This window comes from Ochotona princeps, chromosome X, assembly GCF_030435755.1.
Source record: "Ochotona princeps isolate mOchPri1 chromosome X, mOchPri1.hap1, whole genome shotgun sequence".
Classification (NCBI taxonomy): Eukaryota; Metazoa; Chordata; class Mammalia; order Lagomorpha; family Ochotonidae; genus Ochotona; species Ochotona princeps.
In genome coordinates this window covers 32429777-32449417 of record NC_080865.1, presented here as the reverse complement: position 1 = coordinate 32449417, position 19641 = coordinate 32429777, and the positions used below count along the sequence as shown (strand labels likewise).

Here is a 19641-nt window from a genome sequence, read left to right as displayed (position 1 = left end):
TTGTTTTTTTTTTGTCTTTCCTTTTTCATGCATGAGAAAAAAAACCCATAGTACTCTAAAATAGGATCCTATGTCCCAAATGAGATCTGATTGGTCCAGGGTGTGGTGAAATAATTGCTCCCCAAGTTTCCCGAGCTCCATATTCTGCCTGACTACATTCTCTTCTTGACAACCATTTCTTTTGCCTCACAAAACTTGCTGACACCTCAAATCCCTAGGCCCTGTTTCCACAAACTACTGTTAAGCGAGATCTCTCCCCATCCTCCCATATTGTATATCTGTCTCATTTAAGGGAAAACCCAAATACCAAGCTTATATTTCTCCCTGTTCTTTTCTTTCCACCCTCAGCCCGTCAGTTCAGCCTATCGAAATAGTTTTGGTTTTTGTGATTGTTACATGTTAATCATCCTATCTGCTTAGTGCTGTGGTTCAGACTGATAAATGTGCCCACCTTGTTGACCGGTGGTGAAATTCAAATGAGAATCATGAAAGTACTCTGGAAATTAAAGTGCTCTCAAATGTAAATGACTACATTTCATATCATCAGTGATTCATTAAAATGCTGAATGATTAAAGTGCTGAGGACAAAGCCTAGCTGACACTGGACCTACGGTAGAAATGCGAGCCAGATGAAAGGATAATGACAGAGATGACAGGCAATTATACTGTTTTTTTTTTTTAAGTGGACTTGTCTATGTATTTATTTAAAAGATGGGGTGACAATCAAAGAGAAAGAGAAATTTCCCATTCACTGGTCCACTCCCCAAACAGCTGCAACAGGCAGGAGCCAAGAAATCCATCTAGATTTCCCACATGGGTAGCAGGGATCCAAGCACTTGGACCATCCTCTGCTGCCTTGCCAGGTATGGAAGCTGGATTGGAGGCAGAGCAGCAGGGACTAGAACTAGCGTTCTGATGTAGCTTACTTATGATGACTTCACATACATGCCACAGTGCTGGCCCCAACTATACTGCCTTTAAATAGATCTAACTCTACTGCCATCCAGCTTGAAGTTCTTCAGTTTGGCCATAATACTGTCCTCAGAGTTGGCATTGCTGCCTTGCTTTATTGCAGTTTTTCTCTCATCTCTCCTTGAAGTATACTGCTCTCCCCAAAAGCCAGTGGATTTAACTGGCATGATTTGTTCTTGGTAAACTGGTGCTGGTTCTTGATAGTCATTGCTTCACCTGAAGAAAAGAGGATTAAGGAGACCAAAGCTTAGTAAAGATGATGTTATTTTCCATTTTTTTTCTCAAGCCTTACAAAATGAAGGGAACGTACCTTGAGGTCGTCTTCTGATGTTTCTCACTAATGCGCTTTTCTGCAAACATGTTTCACAGTGTTCCTGCAAGGGCTGGTGTGGAAACAAACAGTGTGGGTGCAGGAAGCAAAAGTTAGACTGTGGTGCAACCTGCAGCTGTGACCCTGCGAAGTGTCGGAACCGCCAGCAAGACAAGGTAGGATGGGTACTGTGTCTCTCTGGAAACCTGAAGTCTCCTGCATGTCCCCCACCCCCACAAGTGCACATAATCCCCTTCGGACACTACAAGCCTTCCCGGAAGCTTCCGAGGTGTGCACGTCCCTGCCCCCAGCATAGGCCGTGAGATCTCCACAGTTTCCGTGGCAGCCACAAGACAAACGAAAGCATGCAGCTACAGGGCTATGGACTGGCGGGATCCAACAAGTCCGGGGCCTTGGCTGAACTGGTGAGAGCCACAGGCTGAGGTGGCAGCTTCCAGGCAGGAAGTGAATCCTTCTTCTGCCTAAGGCGTTATTCGTTAGACCCTCTCCAGAGGAATGAGCTACTCCACAGATCCTGGCAAAGATCCACAGGAGCCAGGGCCTTCTGATAGTAACTGTTGTGGACTCAGTTAACTAGAGCTGTCTTCTTTATCTGACGGTACTTTCAAAAGTTCAGGCAAAACAAGACGTTCTAAAGACTTTGAAAAGCAGAGGGATGTGAGGATCAGGGGCGGGATGGGAAGGTGGAAGAAGCCTTCCATCCAGTGGTTCACTCCCCCACAAGGCCACAATAGCCAGGGCTGGACCAGGTCAGAGAAGAGGCAGGGAACTCCATCTGAGTCTCCCACAAGGGTGGCAGGGGTCCAAACCAAGGACTTGGGCCATCTTGTGCTTCCCCAGGTGCCTTAGCGGGGAGCTGGATCAGAATTGAAACAGCCAGGCCTCAAACTGGCACCCGTGTGGGATTCAGGTATTACAGATGGAACCTTTAATTTGCTGCATCACAGTGCTGCAAAAAAATTTTTTTTGAAATCCATGTACATTTTTTTTTCATATCACATTTTCCAAAAACTCTTCCAAGACCCCCTCATAATCCCCCCAGGAATAATGAACCCAGAACAGCACAACGTGCCCTGAGGAGTGCAGCACCAAACGGATCAGATTCCTGTCCGTGCCAGGCACCAAGCCTCTGTGTCCGGAGCCAAAGCTTGGCACTGCAGTTCCTCAGACGATGACTGGTACTCCCAGTGAGCATGGTCTCCTGCATTTCCGGAACAGTTGCGTGTGAACAGTTTTGTCCCAAGTCTGCTATGAAAAAGACACCTAAGTCAGATGAGCACCAGAGGCCTGAGGTAGCAAGCCAGAGCAGAGGCTGGGAATCACAGAAGTAACAGGGACTCTAAGGCTGCTCTGTTCCTGGGGTTTCTTATTTGAATCCTTGAGGCCTGTTGGTGGTTCTACTCCGCTTCAACCAAAGCAATTTGCTCTTGTTTATATACACGAGCACTTCAAAAAGCTGCTGGAAGAATAGAATTAAAAGATGTTTAAGGGACCGGCATTGCAGCATAGCAGGTAAAGCTGCAACCTGAGATGCTTACGTCCCTTTTGGGTGCTGGTTCATGTCCTGGATTCTCCATTTTGGATCCAGCTCCCTGCTAATATCCTGGTAAAGCAGTAGAGGATTGCCCAAGTCCTTGAGACCTGCACCCACCAAGGAAACTTGGAAAAATTTACTGGCTCCCAGCACTGGCCCTGTGGCCATCTGGAATGAAACCAATGTGTTACTGATATTCTCTCTCCCTCCTTCCCTCCCTCCCTCTCCCTCCCTCCCTCTCTTTCTCACACATACACCTCTGCCTTCTTCTTCCGCTCCTTCTAGAAAATAATGAATTCTTTTTAAAAAGTTTATTCTAGCATAACATCTTTGCAGTCCATGAATAGTTTGTCATAGTATTCATTTTCCGTAAACTTTTTGGACTCCCTATCTTGAGCTTTCCTCTGAGGATTTCAGGTGTGTAAACCACTGAGCTAGTCCAGGGCTTCCATTTCACAGAGAAGGAAAGCAAAGGCCCAGAGATAAACTTGAGTGACTGCCATTGATAGTCTATACAGAACCTCACAAGTATCACAGGCTTCCTGTCAGTCCTGCTGTTTCCATGACAGCAGGCAAACATATTCACACAGGCTCTACTGCAGTTACCTTGTTATCTAAGCAACTTTTTGCTTTCTCTCTCTGACTCAGTTTCCTTATCTAAAAAGAATAAAAGATGGGCAGTCAGAGAACTACCAAAAATGTGCAGTTTGTAGCAAGAGGAAGGGTAATCAAAGAGACCACCAGGGCTTGGCTCTGCTCTAAACATTGCCTCACAGACATGTCCTGTGCCACCATCCTACCCAGTTCTTTGCTTTTGGAGGCTGCCCCCAAGCATTGCTCCACTGCTTCAAGCACACAGCCTGGCAACCGCTGCCATCCCCACCACCCGCCCCCAGCCCCTGAGGGTCTCTTGAAAACTTGCAGAGGCGGATCTTGTTGATGAGATGCCTGTGTGCTTGACCCTCAGGATAGCTCAGGTGCTGTTGAGCGGACCCGGGATTCTGAAGGCTCCTGCAGACTGGAGGATCCCACAGAGGTGACACCGGGATTGAGTTTTTTCAATCCTGTCTGTGCCACTCCTAACAGCAAGGTATGAGCCTCCTTATCTGTATTAGCTGCGACAGCTGGGGGGCAGGGTGGGGGGCAACAGGCAGGGCGTGGAAGGGACAGATACCATCAGCTTGCTGGGAATTGGGAATCTGGCACAGGCTAGAGCAATCAGTGGGGACACCAGGGACTGCTGAGAGAGTGCTAAGCACTCACGGCCGCACAGCTGGCCCAAGCAGCCGCCCTAAGGATGTGTTCTTACCTGCCTGTACCCTCTGTAGATCATGAAGGAGATGTGTGAGGAGGAGCAGGTCTTGGCAAAGGCAGCTGTTCCAGTTCTCTCCTTCGACCTCCCGGAGGGGAAATCCATAGCAAGAGAACCCCAAGAAAATAAGGCTCCAGGCAAGAAAAAGAAGCGCACTCTGGCCAGCAACACCAGCTTCTTCGCGGGCTACTCCCCCATCGAAGAAGAGGCCCACTGAAGTCCATGGCCACCACTGGGGCCCACAACATGCTTCCACACGGCAGCCGGAAGTGTGCATGTGTGTGTGGTGGTGGCGGTGGTGGCGGTGGTGGTGCTGTCATTGCCAGTTAATGACTTCCCTAGATTTCAGGCTTCTCTCTGGCAAAGGGCCGGAGTGGTGCTGAAAGGAAGGGAACCTGTGTTGGCTCCGACCTCCATCTCCAGCCCCAAAGAACTCCTCAGCCTTCTCCGGAAGGTGCCACGCCACCTGCTGAAGAGAGACCAGCCCACCTGACAAATGGCACCTTGGGAGCCAGCCCCCAGCACAGTGCAGCGCTGTCTGTGAGCGCAGCATGTGCCAGGCAGCATGTGCCAGGCAGCATCCTGGGGCTCTGCTCTCTAAGATGTCCCAGGTCGCTGGAGAAAGCTGCCTCAGGCTTTTATCTCACTGCAGGAATGGACCTGAGATCTTTCCTGCCCTGCCCTATATTTGAAATGTTTAATAGTTCCCTCAATTGTCTGCTGTGTTACCGAAGTCAATGAAATATTTTTAAATGTTAAGTAAAGAAATAAACATTCGTGCACCTACTGTATGGGAAGAGCCTTCATTCTGTGCTATCCGGAGAGACGGGCAATGCCAAACTCTGCTCCTCGGCCCTGGGACAGCTGTCAGGAGTTCACTGCAAGCACCTGCACCCCCTTCCCTGCCTTTTAAAAAGATGTGTTTGTTTATTAGTTTGAAAGAGGTACAAAGAGAGGGAGAGACACTTCCATCTGTGGACACTCCACAAGTGGCTACAATAGCCAGGGCTGAGTCAGGCCAAAGCCAAGAGCCAGGAGATTCACCCAGGTCTCCCATGTGGAAAGCTGGGACCCAGGCCCTTGGGCCATCTTCACTGCTTTTCCCAGGTATATTATTGGGAGCCTGGTTGTAAGTGGAATAGCCCAAGAGTTGAACCAGAGTCCATATGTTCAGCAGGCATCACAGGTAGCAGTTTAACCCTCTACACCAACCCCTTCCTGCCTTTTTTACTGAAGCCACCCAGTTTCCCGAGGCTAGTGTGGAGCATGGTGTTATCTCTCTGTTGCTTTGCTGTCTTAGCAAACAAATAATGTTCACAAGACCAGAGGCCTGACCTCCACTGGGGAAGCCTTGTGGCCTCCAGATGTGGAGGGGAGAAACCACGTTTCCCAAGCATCCCCAGATTCCTGCCATGATTTCTTTCCCTCACTCCTCGCAAATGAAGGTCAACTACACACGTCCCCGTTGTGCACACAAGATCAGGGTACGAAGTTAAATTTCCATAGCCTCTCAAAGACACTTAGAACTTGTATGTGACGAGTGACAGCACTACCCTCTTCCTGGTGTCTGGCAGCCTGACTTCTCAGCCTCCATGGGCTTGGGGCCACACTGCTGTTCAGTCCCAGGATAGAACAGCACTGTTTCCTTGCTTTCTCTGAAAGCAAACCGGAGCCATGAGGCTTACTCCTCACTCTGCACCAGGGCTCTCCATTTCTACTTAAAGCTGACAGGAGGCTGGGCCTGCAATGCCACACAGGCTGCCCGCTGACTGGGGGAGCTTTCTGAAGAACCCTGAAGTCCTGGGTCTCAGACATGTGCCTTCTGAGTCCCAGCATCCTCTGCAGAACAGCTCCCAAACCAGTCCCCCTCCCCTGCCCACCCCCAAGAACTGCTATAGACCCCTGCCAGAGCCCAAGCAGGGGGAAAGAAAGCTGAAGCTTGCAGAGGATGAGGTGACCCGCTGGCCCTCCCTGGCCCCCTGCCAGCAGCAACCCCGCTTCTCCGTGCTTTTTCATTCCAAGGGAGTAAGGGCGCCTCTGCTGTTGCCAACTAGAGCCCCTGTATACAATGGGAAGGCGGAGAGGGAGGGGGCTGGCTCTTGGCATAAGAGAGCCAGTCTTTCCTTCTCACTGTTAGAAATCTGGCACGCCTTGGGGGGAGGGGCACCCAGGCTTCTCCCCCAGAGAAGACCCTTTCCCATTAGTCCCCTGCAGCAGAAAAAATACAGCAGCACAGTCACACCAGCCCCGGACCCCAGCCCACACAGATCCACGCCCGTGCCAGAAGGCTAAGCTGACTCTCACACAGCTCACCCTCCAGCCCTCCCCTTACTGAGGCTATGGTAACAGGCAACTTAGTGTGGGTGCACTTTCCAAAAGCCTGTCACCCGAATACACTGTACACTCACCCCAGGACTCTTCGACCTCACACCCCTCGTGGACAAGGCAGCGGGAAGGACGCAGATCTCAGCAGGTGCTGAGGAAGCAGGTGGGGCAGGGGCTACTAGTGTCACCAAGAGCCACGAGACTCATGGAAATCCCTGCTCCAGCAGGAGGGCAATGTGCTGCCAAAGTAGTTCGCTTGTCATTGCACCTCGTAGAGCGGGTAGAGGGAGCCCAAGGGGTTAGGGAGGCTACTGAATCAAAGCTGACGGAAAACTACTCTGACTCTCACACACACACACACACACACACACACACACACACACACACACACCCCTTTCCAGGGGGCTGGCAAGGCCCCTTCTCCTCCCTGCCAAGTTGCAAAGTTGTGTGGTCACCTCCCCCCAGTTTCCCCGCCCGCCTGTGCCCTCAGCCCTCGCCTCCCTGAGCCAGGACAAAGCCCCAGCAGAGACTGGGAGGGAAACAGGAGGGGGGACAGAGGGGATGGGGAAGGCTGCACAAAGGAATTCTTCACCCTGAGCCCCCTGAGCGCCAGCAAGTAAAGAAGCAGATCTGCTCTCCTTCCTCCTCCCTCCCCACAACACACCTCCCAGCTTCCCACCGGGGCTGGGCCCAGGCCACGGAGCAGGGGCTGGCTTGCACACGGGACCTGCACATCCTCCTGTAGGTGGCAACAGTGTCACCTGTTTGACCGGTGTGACTGAGTCAAGAACTGGAAGAGGGAGGAGGCAGACAACTCGCAGAGGATCCTGCAAGGAGTGCAGAGCCGAGAGCAGAGCTGAGCGGCTGCGCCTGAGAAAAGGTGTGAGGGCCTGGGAAGGCTGGGCTCTGCAGGCGGGAGCTGTGGGGGGCCGGAGACCAGCTCCACCCCATGGGGATTGGGCTCAGGGAGTGAAGGGCAGCCCCTGTCAGCTCCCCCTTCCCGCCAATCTTGCCTTGGGGCGTGGGGTTCAGGCTACTCAGCTCCTGATCCCATTCTACACACCGCTCCTCGAGGGAGGTGGGACTCTGAGAGGCAATGTTTCCGGTGCAGGGATAGGACCCTGGGGCGCTGGGGGGAGGAGGTACAAGTGGTACAGATTGCGGTTCAGAATAGGCTGCTGTAATCCAGTCTCAGAATAGGCTGCTGTAATCCAGTCTCGGAAAGGACAGAGGGCAGGGGCCTCCCTTTGGGTTGCCTTTTTCTTTTTATTCCTTTTTTCTTTTTTCTGGGAAGGGTATCAGGAAGGGAAGAGGTTTCCTATGCTCAGATCTTGGGGTTGCTACCCCTAACTCCTTCACCCCTACCCCAACCCTCCTTTCTCAAGGCAAGCGTAGAGTAAGAAAGGGCAGTTCTATGAACCCCAAGACCCTTCCGCCTTGCGCTATGCACCTCACTAGGACTCCACAACCTCAGAAGAGCTCAGACCAACCCCTGGACACACACACACACACACACACACACACACAAACTTAGTGTATAGCCAGGGGCTCCTTTACATACTCACAGTCACGCAGCAAACCATTCATACTGCCAGCTGCCAGCACACACTCACCGCTGTCTCCAGTATGGGCAACTACACACAAGCAGCCGGCCTGGAGATCAGCTGGGTCTCTCCACCAGCCCCAGCAGCACAAGGTCCAGGGATTCCCTGTCCGAAGACAACCACACCCCCCCACACACACACACAGACACACACACACATACCTTTGCCCTGCATGTGTTGTACTTTCACCAAAGCTAACTCTGAGGGTGGGGCCCCTGGAAGAGGGAGGGCGGGGCCTGGGGTTCTAGCTGCAATGGGGTGGGGGGGGAGAAGTGACTAGGCAGGAAAGGACAGGACTGGGGTGGAGGGAGTTGGGGGGAGAGAAGATTTGGCTTTCCAGGTGTGCACATTAAAGAACAGGCTCCCGGGCATGATCCAGGCCACCTGTTGGCCCCTGGAGTCTTCCTCTTTACTGACAGCACCCTCTGCCCTCTGGGTAGTGGACACCGAGAATCTTTCAGTCAGGGCTTGGTGATTTGTGCAATCTCGGTATCCATAGCAACTGGCCAACTAGCTGGGCCTCCCATAGCCCCAGGTCAAAGCTGGAGCTTCTGCTTCAGGTTACTCCTGCTCTCCTGGGGTGGAAGGCCAAGGGACACGGGGCAAGCTCCAGCTGCGTCAGCTCTCAGCTCGTCAGTCAGCTCAGCCCCGCCTGGCTGAGCAGAGTCGGCTCCTGCCCAGGGCAGTTCCTCCTGCTTCCTACTGTGGACAAGCACCCCATCCCCAGGGCTAGGTCCAGGAAGTGGGGAGGAGCTGCAAAGAGCCGGCATCCCTTCTGCCAGCACAGAACCTGCAGGTCTGGGCTTCTCTCGCACTTGGGCTTCCCAGGTACCGAGAAGAAAGGTAAAGGAAGAACCCAGAAATAATGAGCCCTGTCCCCTTCATCCTGTCTGGCCCTCGGGGCTGCCTCCATTGCTGAGCAGCACCCGGGCTGGCCCTCCCTTGGGCTCCTCAGACACACTGGGAGGGAGGCTGGGGTCTGCCTTCGGTCAAAGTGGCCCTTCCCCCAGGCCTTCATCATGGCCGAGTCCCCCAGCCGCTGCTCTGCCTGGACCCGCTGCCTCCACTGCCTGTATAGCTGCCACTGGAAGAAAAGCCCCAAAGAGAGGATGCAAACCAGCAAGGTGGGGTGGGGACAGGGGTGGTGGTGTGTGGGGAGAGGCTGAAAGACCTAAGACAGAGGCTGCTGGGGACAAGGAGGCCACCTGTGCTCAGAGGGAGCTGGCACAGGGGCACTGGGTGGGGGAGGTAGGGTGGAAAGGGGCTTTCTCTTCTCAGAATGGGGTGTCCCATCCCTCACCCATGGGATGGGACACCCCCCCCCCAGACACACACACACACAAGCAGGGCTGCCCCTCCTGTGGCAGGAAGTTTGGAGCTGCCAGCCTTGGGACACTGTGAGCAGGACACCAGGCTGGGTCCTGAGCTTCTCTCCTGCCTCCCTTTATAGTGCGACTGCGTGTGGTTCGGCCTGCTCTTCCTCACCTTCCTCCTGTCCCTGGGCTGGCTGTACATCGGGCTCATCCTTCTCAATGACCTGCACAACTTCAATGAGTGTGTCACAGACTCCCCTGTCCCACCCGTGCCTCAGCATACATTATCAACCTGCTACTCCCCACTGCCCCTCCTGGAGTGGGGGGGTGCTGTGGAGAGGGAGCCTGGATGCCCAGCCGCCAGCCCTGCCCAGCCCCTCCAACCCTGCTCTTTTGCTACTCCGCTGCCTTAGGAAAGCCCTCCAGGAAACTTTCCCAATCCCCCGGGGAACCCCTTGCCCCTTCCACACACACACAACCAAGGGCTTGCCCTCACCTCCACGTGGTAGTCCTCCAGGATTCACCTACCCAAGTGCCCTAGGGATTACTAATCAGACATCCCTTCCCCCACTTGGACAACCCCCTCTCCTTTCCCACAGATTCCTCTTTCGCCATTGGGGACACTGGGTAGACTGGTCCCTAGTGTTGCTGCTGGTCATCTCTCTACTGGCCACTTACGCGTCCCTGCTACTGGTGCGTCCAGGGGCTGCTGGGCTAACTGCCACTTCACCCCCTCCCCTCCCCACTTGTCCCCCCCTTGGCCACTGGGAGGAGGGAGCTAATTGGTGAGTGGGAGGGAGGAGCCCGGCAGGGAAGCCCTCTCTCACCACCTCCTCTGCAGCACCTGTCGCTGTCCCCTCCCCCTTCCCCACCAGCTCCTGGCCCTGCTCCTGCAGCTCTGTGGACAGCCCCTGCACCTGCATTGTGTGCACAAGGTAGAGCTGGGGTGGGGTGAGCGGGAGAGGGGGTCCCTGGGCCCCAGCCTTGGCTGCCTTTCACTCTCAGAACCTCAACTCTGTATGCCTGGAGTCGGACCCAAGATCCAAAGGGGAAAATGATGCATCCACAGAAGGGTCTAGTGAAAAGAAGGGCCCCGCTATCCACGAATCGACCAAGTCAACCAAAAACCCCTCCCCCGGCTTTGCTGTTCCCTGCCCTCTTAGGTGCTATTGTTTCTCATCGTGTTTCTTGTGGTGGCTGGCCTTGTGGGCCTGGACGTTCAGTGGCAGCAGGAGTGGCATAGCTTACGTCTGTCCTTGCAGGTAAGTGGCCAAGCCCCAGGGCCTAGGCGAAGCCCCTGTGTTGGGGTCAGCTCCAGAGTATTGGGAAGAGGAGCCCTCCTCACTCTCCCTTGTCTGCACAGGCCACAGCGCCATTCCTTCACATTGGAGCAGTCATTGGAATTACCCTCCTGGCCTGGCCTGTGGCTGATACCTTCCACCGCATGGACCGAAGAGGTGCCAACTCTGCCCAGGCCACTGCAAGGCCTCTGCCTCTCTTAACTTAACCTGCTTTCCTGCATAGGTGTCTGAGCTCAACTCTGCCCTGCCCCCCACACACACTTTGCCCTTTCCCAAATCCTGTCCCCTCCCTTCCCCCCATCACCCCACAGGTCCCAAGATTTTGCTACTGCTCCTGTTTTTTGGGGTCGCCCTGGTCATCTATCTGGCTCCCCTATGCATCTCCTCCCCCTGCATTATGGAATTCAGTGACTTACCCCGCAAGCCTGAACTGATAGGACACCGAGGAGCCCCCATGGTGAGTGTTGGGCAGGAGGTTGGGAGGGCAGCGTGGGGGCTAGAGCAGGCCAGCATGGGGGTCGCCTTATTGATTTCCTTCTGCAGCTAGCCCCCGAGAACACTCTGATGTCCCTGAGGAAGACAGCAGAATGTGGAGCGACTGTGTTCGAGACAGATGTGATGGTCAGGTGACAGAGGCTGGGGGGCTGAGGGCTGAGGGACACAGCACGGGAGTACAGTGCAAGATGCTCAGGTGTGGCTTGCTTTAGCCTAATGGTCCGCGATACTTGGGTTCCATATCACAGTGAGCGCCAGGGATCCACAAGCAGCTCCGCTCCTGACTCAAGCTTCCTGTTGTTGTGCCCCGTGGGAGGCAATGCTGATGAGTCAGGAGCTGGGGGGCCGGTCAGGAGCTGGGGTCTCTGCCCGCTAGGTGGGAAGCCTGGATAGACTTCCTGGCTCCTGGCTCCTGGCTCCAGCCTTGACCTAGTCCTGCCTGCTGTGGACATTTGAGAAATAAACCAGCAAATGGGAGATTCTCCTCTCTCTCTGCCTTTGTCTCTGTCCTTCTCTGCCTTTGAAATATAAAGAACAAACAGGACTAGATGTGCAGCACTGCACTTGGCCCCTGACACCCTTTGTGCCCTCAGCTCTGACGGAGTCCCCTTCCTCATGCATGACGAGCACTTGAGCAGGACCACAGATGTGGCCTCAGTGTTCCCAAGCCGAGTCACCGCCCACAGCAGTGACTTCTCCTGGGCTGAACTGCAGAGACTCAACGCTGGGGCCTGGTTCCTACAGGTGAGGACAGTTTCTGGCAGGAGGTACTCACCAGCAGGGCCAAACTCGAGAGAGCAAAGTTCATTTCATGGACGAGCCTGTACTGGGGTCTGGGCAGGGTGAGGGGAGTGCTGTCTACCCTCAAGTCACTCTACACACACACGCGCACTTAGTGAAGAAGACAACCCAGGCAGAGATAATTAAGATAGAAAAAAGCTAAAAAATCATTTTAAAATGTTTTTGTAGCCAGAAAGGCGAGTGGGAGGCAGGGAAGTCATTGTTTCACTGATGGTCGCTGCCAGATGGAGAGCAAGTGTGGCCAACATATAACATGAGCATTTCCCGAAAGATGGGCAGGGCAAGGCAAAAAGACGCATAGTCAGAGGGAAGAACACAGGTGACTTCAAAAACCTGGTGGGAAAAATGACAAAGATGAGTGTGTGATGGTACCCACGTTTCCTGAAATCTAGGCATAGCTGACTTTTTTTTTCATAATAGGCTCCTCCCAGGAACTTCTTAAAAAGTATATCCTGTGTGAAAAATGTTTCCATTTTATTTGCCATGAAGTTTTTGTTGCTTTTATTTAAAATAAAAACCCAAAGTATTTATTTTATTTCAAAGTCAGACTTATAGGGGTCAGGGGAAAAACAGAGATCTTCTGTCAACTGGGTCTCTTCCCAAAAGGCTACTACTCCCAGAACCGGGTCAGGTCAACTCTAGAAGCTTCTTCCAAGTCTTTCATGCAGGTGCAAGGTCCCAAGCCTTTGGGCCATCTTCCACTGTTTTCCCACACCATTAGAAGGGAGCTGGATGGGAAGTGGAGCAGTCAGAATTCAAATTGGTGCCCTTATGAGACGCCAGCATCACAGGCAGAGGCTTAGCCAGATATGCCACTACGCCTACCCCTGCCATGAACTTTTTAAAAATATTTATTTGTTTTTATTGGAAAGTCAGATTTACAGAGAAAAAAAGAGAGACAGAAAGATCTTCTGTCTGCTGCTTCACTCCCCAAGTGGGTACAATGGCTGGAACTGAGCTTATCTGAAGCCAGGAGCTTCTTCCAGGTCTCCTACATGGGTGCAGGGTCCCAAGGCTTTGAGCCATCCTCGACTGCTTTCCCAGGCCACAAGCAGGGAGCTGGATGGGAAGTGGAGCAGCCGGGACATGAACCAGTGCCCATATGGGATCCCAGTGCATGCAAGGCAAGGACTTTAGCCACTAAGCTACTGTGCCAGGTCCAAAACTTTTTAAAGAGCCTAAAACACAAAGTTTGCCTTGAAGCCTCACCTCTGGTCTTGAAATAGTGTTGCCATCTTCCAGAGGCAGCCATTTTGGGGCACCAAGCAGCTGTCCGGTACAGACCGCACAGAGGCTGAGAATCAGACCGTGCCAGCATTGCAAGAACTATTGAAGGCAGCCGCGGCCCTCAACCTCTCCATCATGTTTGACCTGCGCCGACCCCCACGGAATCACACATACTATGACACATTCGTCAATCAGACACTGGACACCGTGCTGAGTGCAAGCGTGCCCCAAGCCATGGTGATGCTCCCAGGCCCCCCCCGCCCCCGCCATGGGCCTCACTCCCCACCCTGCCCTCCCTTAGCCACCATCATGACATGTTGAAGCTGTGCCCCAGCTCCACCACCCCCTTCTCTATCCGTATCCTCCACCCCCAAGTCCTTCAGTCTTCCCTAGCCTCACACCCACCATTCCCAAATCCCAGGTCCTTTGGTTACCGGATGAGGATCGGGCTAATGTCCAACAACGGGCACCCAGAATGCGCCAGATATATGGACACCGGGGAGGAGGCAATGGCACTGAGAAGCCCCAGTATCTCAATCTTCCTTATCAAGATCTGCCACTTTTGGACATTAAGTGAGTGCTCAGGGGAAGATGGGAGGCAGCACATGGGGCTCAGTGGCAGGGAGGAACCCTGGTGGGGACAGCAAAAACTGGGCATTCATTTTTTTCACTTGCTCACTCACACGAAGGATGCTTATAGAACTCTTGCTGTGGAATAGGGAGTAGTCATTGCAGGTTTTAAAGACACAGCATAAATAAGGTCCCTGCTTTTGTACAAGTTATGCGTTCGTGAAAAGAGACCTCATGAAGCGGACATACAATGATACCTCAGAAAGATCATGGAAAATAGAATTCAAAGAAAATTTGGGTTTTGGCACAAAAATGTATCTATTTATTTAAAAGGTAGAGCATCAGAGAGAAAGAGAGAGGTAGTGAGGGAGGAAAAGAGACACAGAGAGACATGTCCCATCCACTGGTTTACTGCCTAAATGGGTTCAATAGCCAGGACTGAGATAGGCCAAAGCCAGGAGCCAGTAATCCCTTGTGGTTCCCCCACTTAGGTGCAGGGGCCCAAGTGCTTGGGACATCATCCACTGCCTTCTGACGTACACTAGCAGAAACCTGGATTGGAAGCAGTGCAGCTGGGACTTAAATTGGCACTGTGGTATGGGATGCTGACATTACTAGTGGCAGCTTAACTTGCCGCACCGTAACACTGGTGCCCATTGGCACAAAAATAATGTGTATCCTCCATGAATTTTTCACAGATCTCTCATATACTGGATAGTGATACATGTTACGAAGACCAAATGGGGATATGAACTAGCATGCTTGAGGTTGGAGGTGGGGGGTGTGAGGCTGGGATGGTGGGATGGTGGGCAGGGAAGGTGGTATAGTTGAAGAGCTGATGTCTGTAGCAAATTGTCACAAGGAGCTAGCAACAAGAAGAGCTGCGGATGGGCAGGGACAAGGAGCCTGGTCAACAAGGGAATGGTAAAGCTAGGGAAACAGGGATCTAATCGGATGGGATCTTCTAGAAAGCCTTCAGTTTTTATTTGACACCAAAGAGCTGTGTGTAAGAGAGGACGAACCCAGTAGAGAGGGAGTTCCAGGTGGGAGTTGGGTTGTAGGAAGCCAAAGGAACCAGTAAACATGATACACTTCAAAGCATGTGCTTCCCGAGGTCTCTAGCAATGTCCGTGTGGGTCAGGTGTGCGCTGGATATCGGCCAAGGCATCCTAAGGATTTCACAGACCTTTCTCCCATTTGTCCTCGTGGAGGGAGACATGACGTAGAGTTTAGCCCTTGCCTCAGTCTTGTTCTGGTCAACCATGTGCTGCTGCTGTTGTTTCTGAAAGATGAGAATTGGTAATAAACACACTGGTGGTGGAACAGAGGCTCCGAAAAGATCAAACGAAACAGAGATAGATGCAAAGACTTGAAGTTGAGGCCTAAAAGAATTTCACTTGTACAGAGACCAGAGAGGAGACAGTGGCATCAGCAGGAACAGGTATGACAACTAAACATGGCTTCAACTGAACCACAGGCACAGTGACTCCTCCGGGGGGACATAACATCACTGAAGACCAACCTGACACTGGTGTGCCTTCATAAAGGCCTAGTGTCTGGAAAGTAGGAGGAAATCATCATGTTCCATGCAAAGCCAGTCCGGGCCTATCTGAACTCTGCAGTTCAGAGGGAGGCCCCATAGGCTCCTAGGAACATTCATAAGTTCGAGGAAGATCACATCGAAGAGACTTTTACCAGGCAAGGAAATCATCACCCCAGTCCGCAGAGTAACGGTGGAAGGGAACTGGTGCTGGAGACGGGGAAGACGCAGGGAGCCGTGGCCCCTGCAGGAGCGTCACAGGACAGAGGAGAGACACAAGTCATGTCAGCCCAGATACCAAAGCCAGGACCTGTGCCTGAAGTGCACTGGAAGTCAGAGTTGAGCGAAGCCAAAGACACCCCTTTTGGTCAGGGATTTCTTAGGCAAATGTAGAAGTGCTGCCTCCTCAGCAGTGACCCTCAGAGAGCGCATGCGGGAAGCTGCCTCCCACGCCTCCCACGCCATGGTTCTGGATGATGCCTGTGACTTTCCCACCTGCACAGGGCCCTGCACCAGGAGAACGTCTCCGTGAACCTGTTTGTAGTGAACAAAGCCTGGCTCTTCTCCCTGCTCTGGTGTGCAGGGGTGGATTCGGTCACCACCAATGACTGCCAGCTGTTGCAGCAGATGCGTTACCCTGTCTGGCTTATTGTAAGGGCTCTGGAGCCATCCCTGCTCCTCTTCTCCCCCTCCCTGAGTCCCCTTCTCTCTAATCCTACTGGCATTCTCTATTTGAGCCTCCCAACCCCTTTACCCTCACCCCCCCCCATATATATACAACTCTTTGGGCCCTGGCCACCAAAAGGGCAACAGGGTTCTTTTCCTCTTCCTACAGCCCCCTCAGACCTACCTAATGATGTGGAACATCACCAACTGTGTCTCCATCCTGCTGTTTTTATGGATCTTCCTCTTCCAAGTGTAAGTATTTGCTGTCGGGGCCTTCTGCGTCCTTTCCTTCCCCTTCTGATGAGGCCTATCCAGATTTAGACGCACTGCCCGGCACTTGCAGCCTGCTTCCTGGTTCCTTCGAGATTCTCTGGCACTCCCTTAAGCCACCAACTTCCTTAGGACCCGGGGCAGGCAGCTGGAGGGGGCCCCAGGGTCAGAAGGTGCTACCTGAAGCTGGCTGAACTCGTGATAGAAAGCTTTTCTTCCCCCTAGGAGGTGTGCTAAGGAGAGAGAGAGAACTGGTGAGAACTCCTACACCCCCATGCCATTCTCACCTCCTGTTAGCCTCCTGCTTGCTGGCTCTTCAAGTGACCCACCAGCCTGCCTCCCTCTCTCTCTCTCTCTCTCTCTTTCTCTCTCTCTCCCCCTCTGCCCCTCCTCTCTCCCCAGGCTTAGAAACAGCCGTGCTACTCACCAGAATCAACAATCTCACAAGGGAATGAATGGCCTGTTCCCCCAGCTGTCACCTGCTGGAGTCTGAGACCTGTGTGTACCGCTCATGAACAAGGCAGAGAGAGTGGCTGACATGGACTAATATCTAGGCGCTACTGGGTCGAGGGTGGGGGTGTTTGCCAACAAGAGACTGGAAGCACCATGGAATCTGCTCCCTCTGGGGTTCTGACCTGAAGTGGCTGGGAAGACTGTATGAGTCATGAGCAGTTTCTCCTAACACGCAGCCAGAATGAGGAAGTAAAAGAGAGTATGTCAAGATACTGTCTCGGAGTTTGCGTGCAAGGTCTCTCGTGTAGAAGGTACGGGGTGTGTCGGGGTGGGTCAGCCGGGGCCAGTGAGGGAAGATGATGGTCTTTCCTGGAGAACTATAGGGCGTTGGAGACCCCATCCTTCCTTCCTGCACAACTCCCCCCTACACACACACACCTTAACAGTGCAGCTACTTTCCTACCTAGAGGCAAGGAGCTACAGAGTCTAATGAGCCATGCAAGTCAGTGCCTACAGGTGGCTTTTTGCTGTGCCAAGCCTTTTCTTTCAGACATGTTGGCTCCTGTATCAGGTGTGTTAATCTGTTCTTCAATGAATTCAATTCCCATTTGGTCATGATCTAATCTTTTCTATTCAGGGCCTGGAAAGAAGGTGCACCTGCCATCTTCAGTTGGATGGGACCTGACCCTGAAGGGTCATCACAGAGAGGTGGGGGCGGGGGTACAAGGGAGGCCACCACCTGAGGCAGGGGAGGATTGACTGAGGCAAGCTGGATAGTGGCCTGGGGAGGGGGGCGTTGCCGTTGGCCCAGGTTCCCTGTGCCGGGTTGCATTATAGCTCCACCTTGTGGTCACCTGCTCCCAAGAGGAAGGCCGCACCCGTTGTGCCCTGGTCGTCCTTGCTGAATGCCACCTTTTAGCCACACCAACTGGGGACTTTTGTCCTTGACTCTGTTCTGTGAAAAAGGGCACGGTTTCGAGTTCCACGAGTTTCCATTCCTTGGTTCTGCTCTCGGGGGCTGTTTTGGCTCAACCGTCCAGGACCCAAGTTGCTCCAGGGTACTTGTATCGGCTGGGTACTTGCCTCTGGACTTAACCACTGGAGATAGCCAGTGCAGAGTCGGACTAGGGTGAGTGGCAAGGGGTGAATGGCTGAGGCAAAAACGGGGACCGGAGGAGGGTTCAGTGACTGACCCCACAGCATCCTCCGTGCACTGACATTCATCTTGCTTCATGTCTCCACACCAAAGGAACTAGAACTAAAGCGCTGGCAATGGCAAGAGACTCGGTTCTCCATCCCTCCTGTCTCGCCAGACTGGGACCTGGGGCAACACTGCCACCTCGGTACAAGACCCTTCACCTCCCCCCCCCCCATGCTGGGCAGCCACGGAAACTACAATCCCCAGGGTGCCCCTGGGCATTTCCGCTCTCGAGCCGACCAAGACGCGTCTGCATTTGTGTTCCCGCCCCCGCCTCCTCGCGAACACCACCCCTTCCCCTCCGGCGTCGCCCCCGCCCCCCGCCCGCACACTCTGGCACACTCACACACCAGCACACGCACTCAGGCGGCCTTCCACGCCAGCATACCTACCAGACCTGCAGCTGGCCCGGCAGGCGACGCGCGGACAGGCGGGGGCGCACCGGGGAGCGACCGGCACCGCTTCTGTCCTGGTGCTAGGCTTCTAGAGGGTCCACGGCGCCTTGTCTGGGGCAGGTGTCCACCTACCGCCTATTCGAGCTACGTTTGTGTTACTTTTCCCGTTTCCTGATCCCGCCCCCTCAGTCAAACCCACTACCAACCTCAGCTCTTGGGCCCCTAACCTGAAAAGGTACTCCCAGGCTCCCAGCGCTCAGCACGTACCTCCTCCCCCATCCCTACTTTTCTGTCCCGGCTCAAGTCGCCTAACCTCGCAGCCCTGCACCCTTGGCTGTCCTTCCCCTTCCCACCGCACGCCCACGACCTACGGCATCTCCACCCCCGCAGCCTCAGCTTGCAGTTCCCAAGCTCTCAGCTGCAGTCTTTTAAGCTGAACGTCCCAGCCCTAGCCCCAGTGCCCCTGCGCGTGGCTCCCCGCCTCCCCCTACCCCCGGGATTTGGGTTCTCAACTCCTAGCCTGCCACTGCTGTGGTGTTCCCAGCAGGACTGGCAAGCTATAGCGCGCTTAACCTCTACGAGGCCCTGAAGTGGAAACAGACTGACAAAAAACTTGAGGGCGGAGGGCCAGGGGGAGCTGCTCATTGGGGTTCGGGTGCAGTTGCTTTCCGTTATTTTTAGCTGCTGACTCACAGCTCCTGGCATCCGGGTTTGGGGCTAGCAGGCTGGGTTAGGGGGCTATTAATAGAGCAGAGGCACAGCCCCGACCCAGTTCAGTTTGCAAAGAGAGCAGGGAGCCTGGCCCTGCCACCCTGCCCTGTGCGGATGTTGTGGACTGAGCCTGTGACTGGGCAGATGCTCTCTGGCTGCCGTTTATTGCTGCCTTGGAACTCTTGAGGGAAAGCCCTGGGAGGAGACTGCAGGCCACAGCTCTCCCCTAAGCTGGCCATGGCTTAAGACTCTGCCACGGTGGAGTTTCTCTGTTCAGTGACCTGAGGGGAAACAGACGACTTCCATGCGGACAGGTTACTGTGGCCTTGGCCTGCCTGCGGCTATTCCCCCGGCCTGAATGCTTAGTTGCTGGGAGGAAAAGGCTATGGATGTCTGCTTCCAGTCCTTCCTCCAAGACCCTCATAAAGATGGGGGGCTTCAGAAAGGTCGCACTTGGCATCCCCCCAAATGAGATACTGAACTAGAAAGCTGCAGGGTTCTCAGTGTAATCCCTCTCCCATTGTGCAAGGCTCTGTCCTCCCAAGGGTCCTCAGACCTGGAGATGCCGCCCTCATCCGTAGAAAAACCCATTTCAGGAAAGCCAGTGAGGTGTGACTGGTCCC

At 53.8% G+C, this 19641-nt stretch overlaps 2 protein-coding genes and 1 long non-coding RNA gene across 6 annotated transcripts in view; 2 read left to right on the top strand and 1 right to left on the bottom strand.

The window, feature by feature from the left end:
• Window positions 1–4693, top strand: part of KIF4A (kinesin family member 4A) — a 144270-nt gene extending 139577 nt beyond the window's left edge. For both annotated transcript variants that reach the window (XM_058658272.1, XM_058658271.1), the window contains exons 28-30: window positions 1342–1458; window positions 3805–3927; window positions 4166–4693. In XM_058658272.1, the coding sequence (XP_058514255.1) occupies window positions 1342–1458; window positions 3805–3927; window positions 4166–4366 (441 nt within the window). In that variant the 3' untranslated portion in view covers window positions 4367–4693. The remainder of the gene's footprint in view (window positions 1–1341; window positions 1459–3804; window positions 3928–4165) is intronic.
• A 2509-nt stretch (window positions 4694–7202) lies between these two features.
• On the top strand, window positions 7203–16863 carry GDPD2 (glycerophosphodiester phosphodiesterase domain containing 2). 3 transcript variants are annotated; one of them, XM_058658426.1, is made up of 17 exons: window positions 7227–7354; window positions 8806–8906; window positions 9089–9202; window positions 9529–9632; window positions 9991–10084; window positions 10267–10326; window positions 10555–10653; window positions 10755–10848; window positions 11004–11149; window positions 11236–11318; window positions 11781–11931; window positions 13231–13452; window positions 13637–13788; window positions 15829–15976; window positions 16161–16243; window positions 16487–16515; window positions 16664–16863. In XM_058658426.1, the coding sequence occupies exons 3-17, from the start codon at window positions 9098–9100 to the stop codon at window positions 16714–16716; spliced, it is 1623 nt and encodes a 540-aa protein (XP_058514409.1). In that variant the 5' UTR covers window positions 7227–7354; window positions 8806–8906; window positions 9089–9097; the 3' UTR covers window positions 16717–16863. The 3 variants fall into 3 exon arrangements, with proteins under 3 accessions (XP_004595327.1, XP_058514409.1, XP_058514410.1); XM_058658427.1 differs by having other exon boundaries at window positions 8806–8921; XM_004595270.3 differs by lacking the exon at window positions 8806–8906 and having other exon boundaries at window positions 7203–7354.
• Window positions 14746–18611, bottom strand: LOC131478498 (uncharacterized). Its single transcript, XR_009244502.1, has 3 exons — window positions 18305–18611; window positions 16176–16494; window positions 14746–15067 (listed from the first exon to the last, which is right to left on the bottom strand). It is a non-coding gene; the product is annotated as an uncharacterized LOC131478498 (long non-coding RNA).
• Between the last annotated feature and the right edge of the window lie 1030 nt (window positions 18612–19641).

Coding starts and splice junctions, on each gene's coding strand:
- GDPD2 (XM_004595270.3), top strand. CDS start 9,098: ATGGCCGAGTCCCCCAGCCGCTGCTCTGCCTGGACCCGCTGCCTCCAC. Junction 10,849..11,003: donor CCACCGCATGGACCGAAGAG/GTGCCAACTCTG, acceptor ATCACCCCACAG/GTCCCAAGATTTTGCTACTG. Junction 11,319..11,780: donor GAGACAGATGTGATGGTCAG/GTGACAGAGGCT, acceptor TTGTGCCCTCAG/CTCTGACGGAGTCCCCTTCC.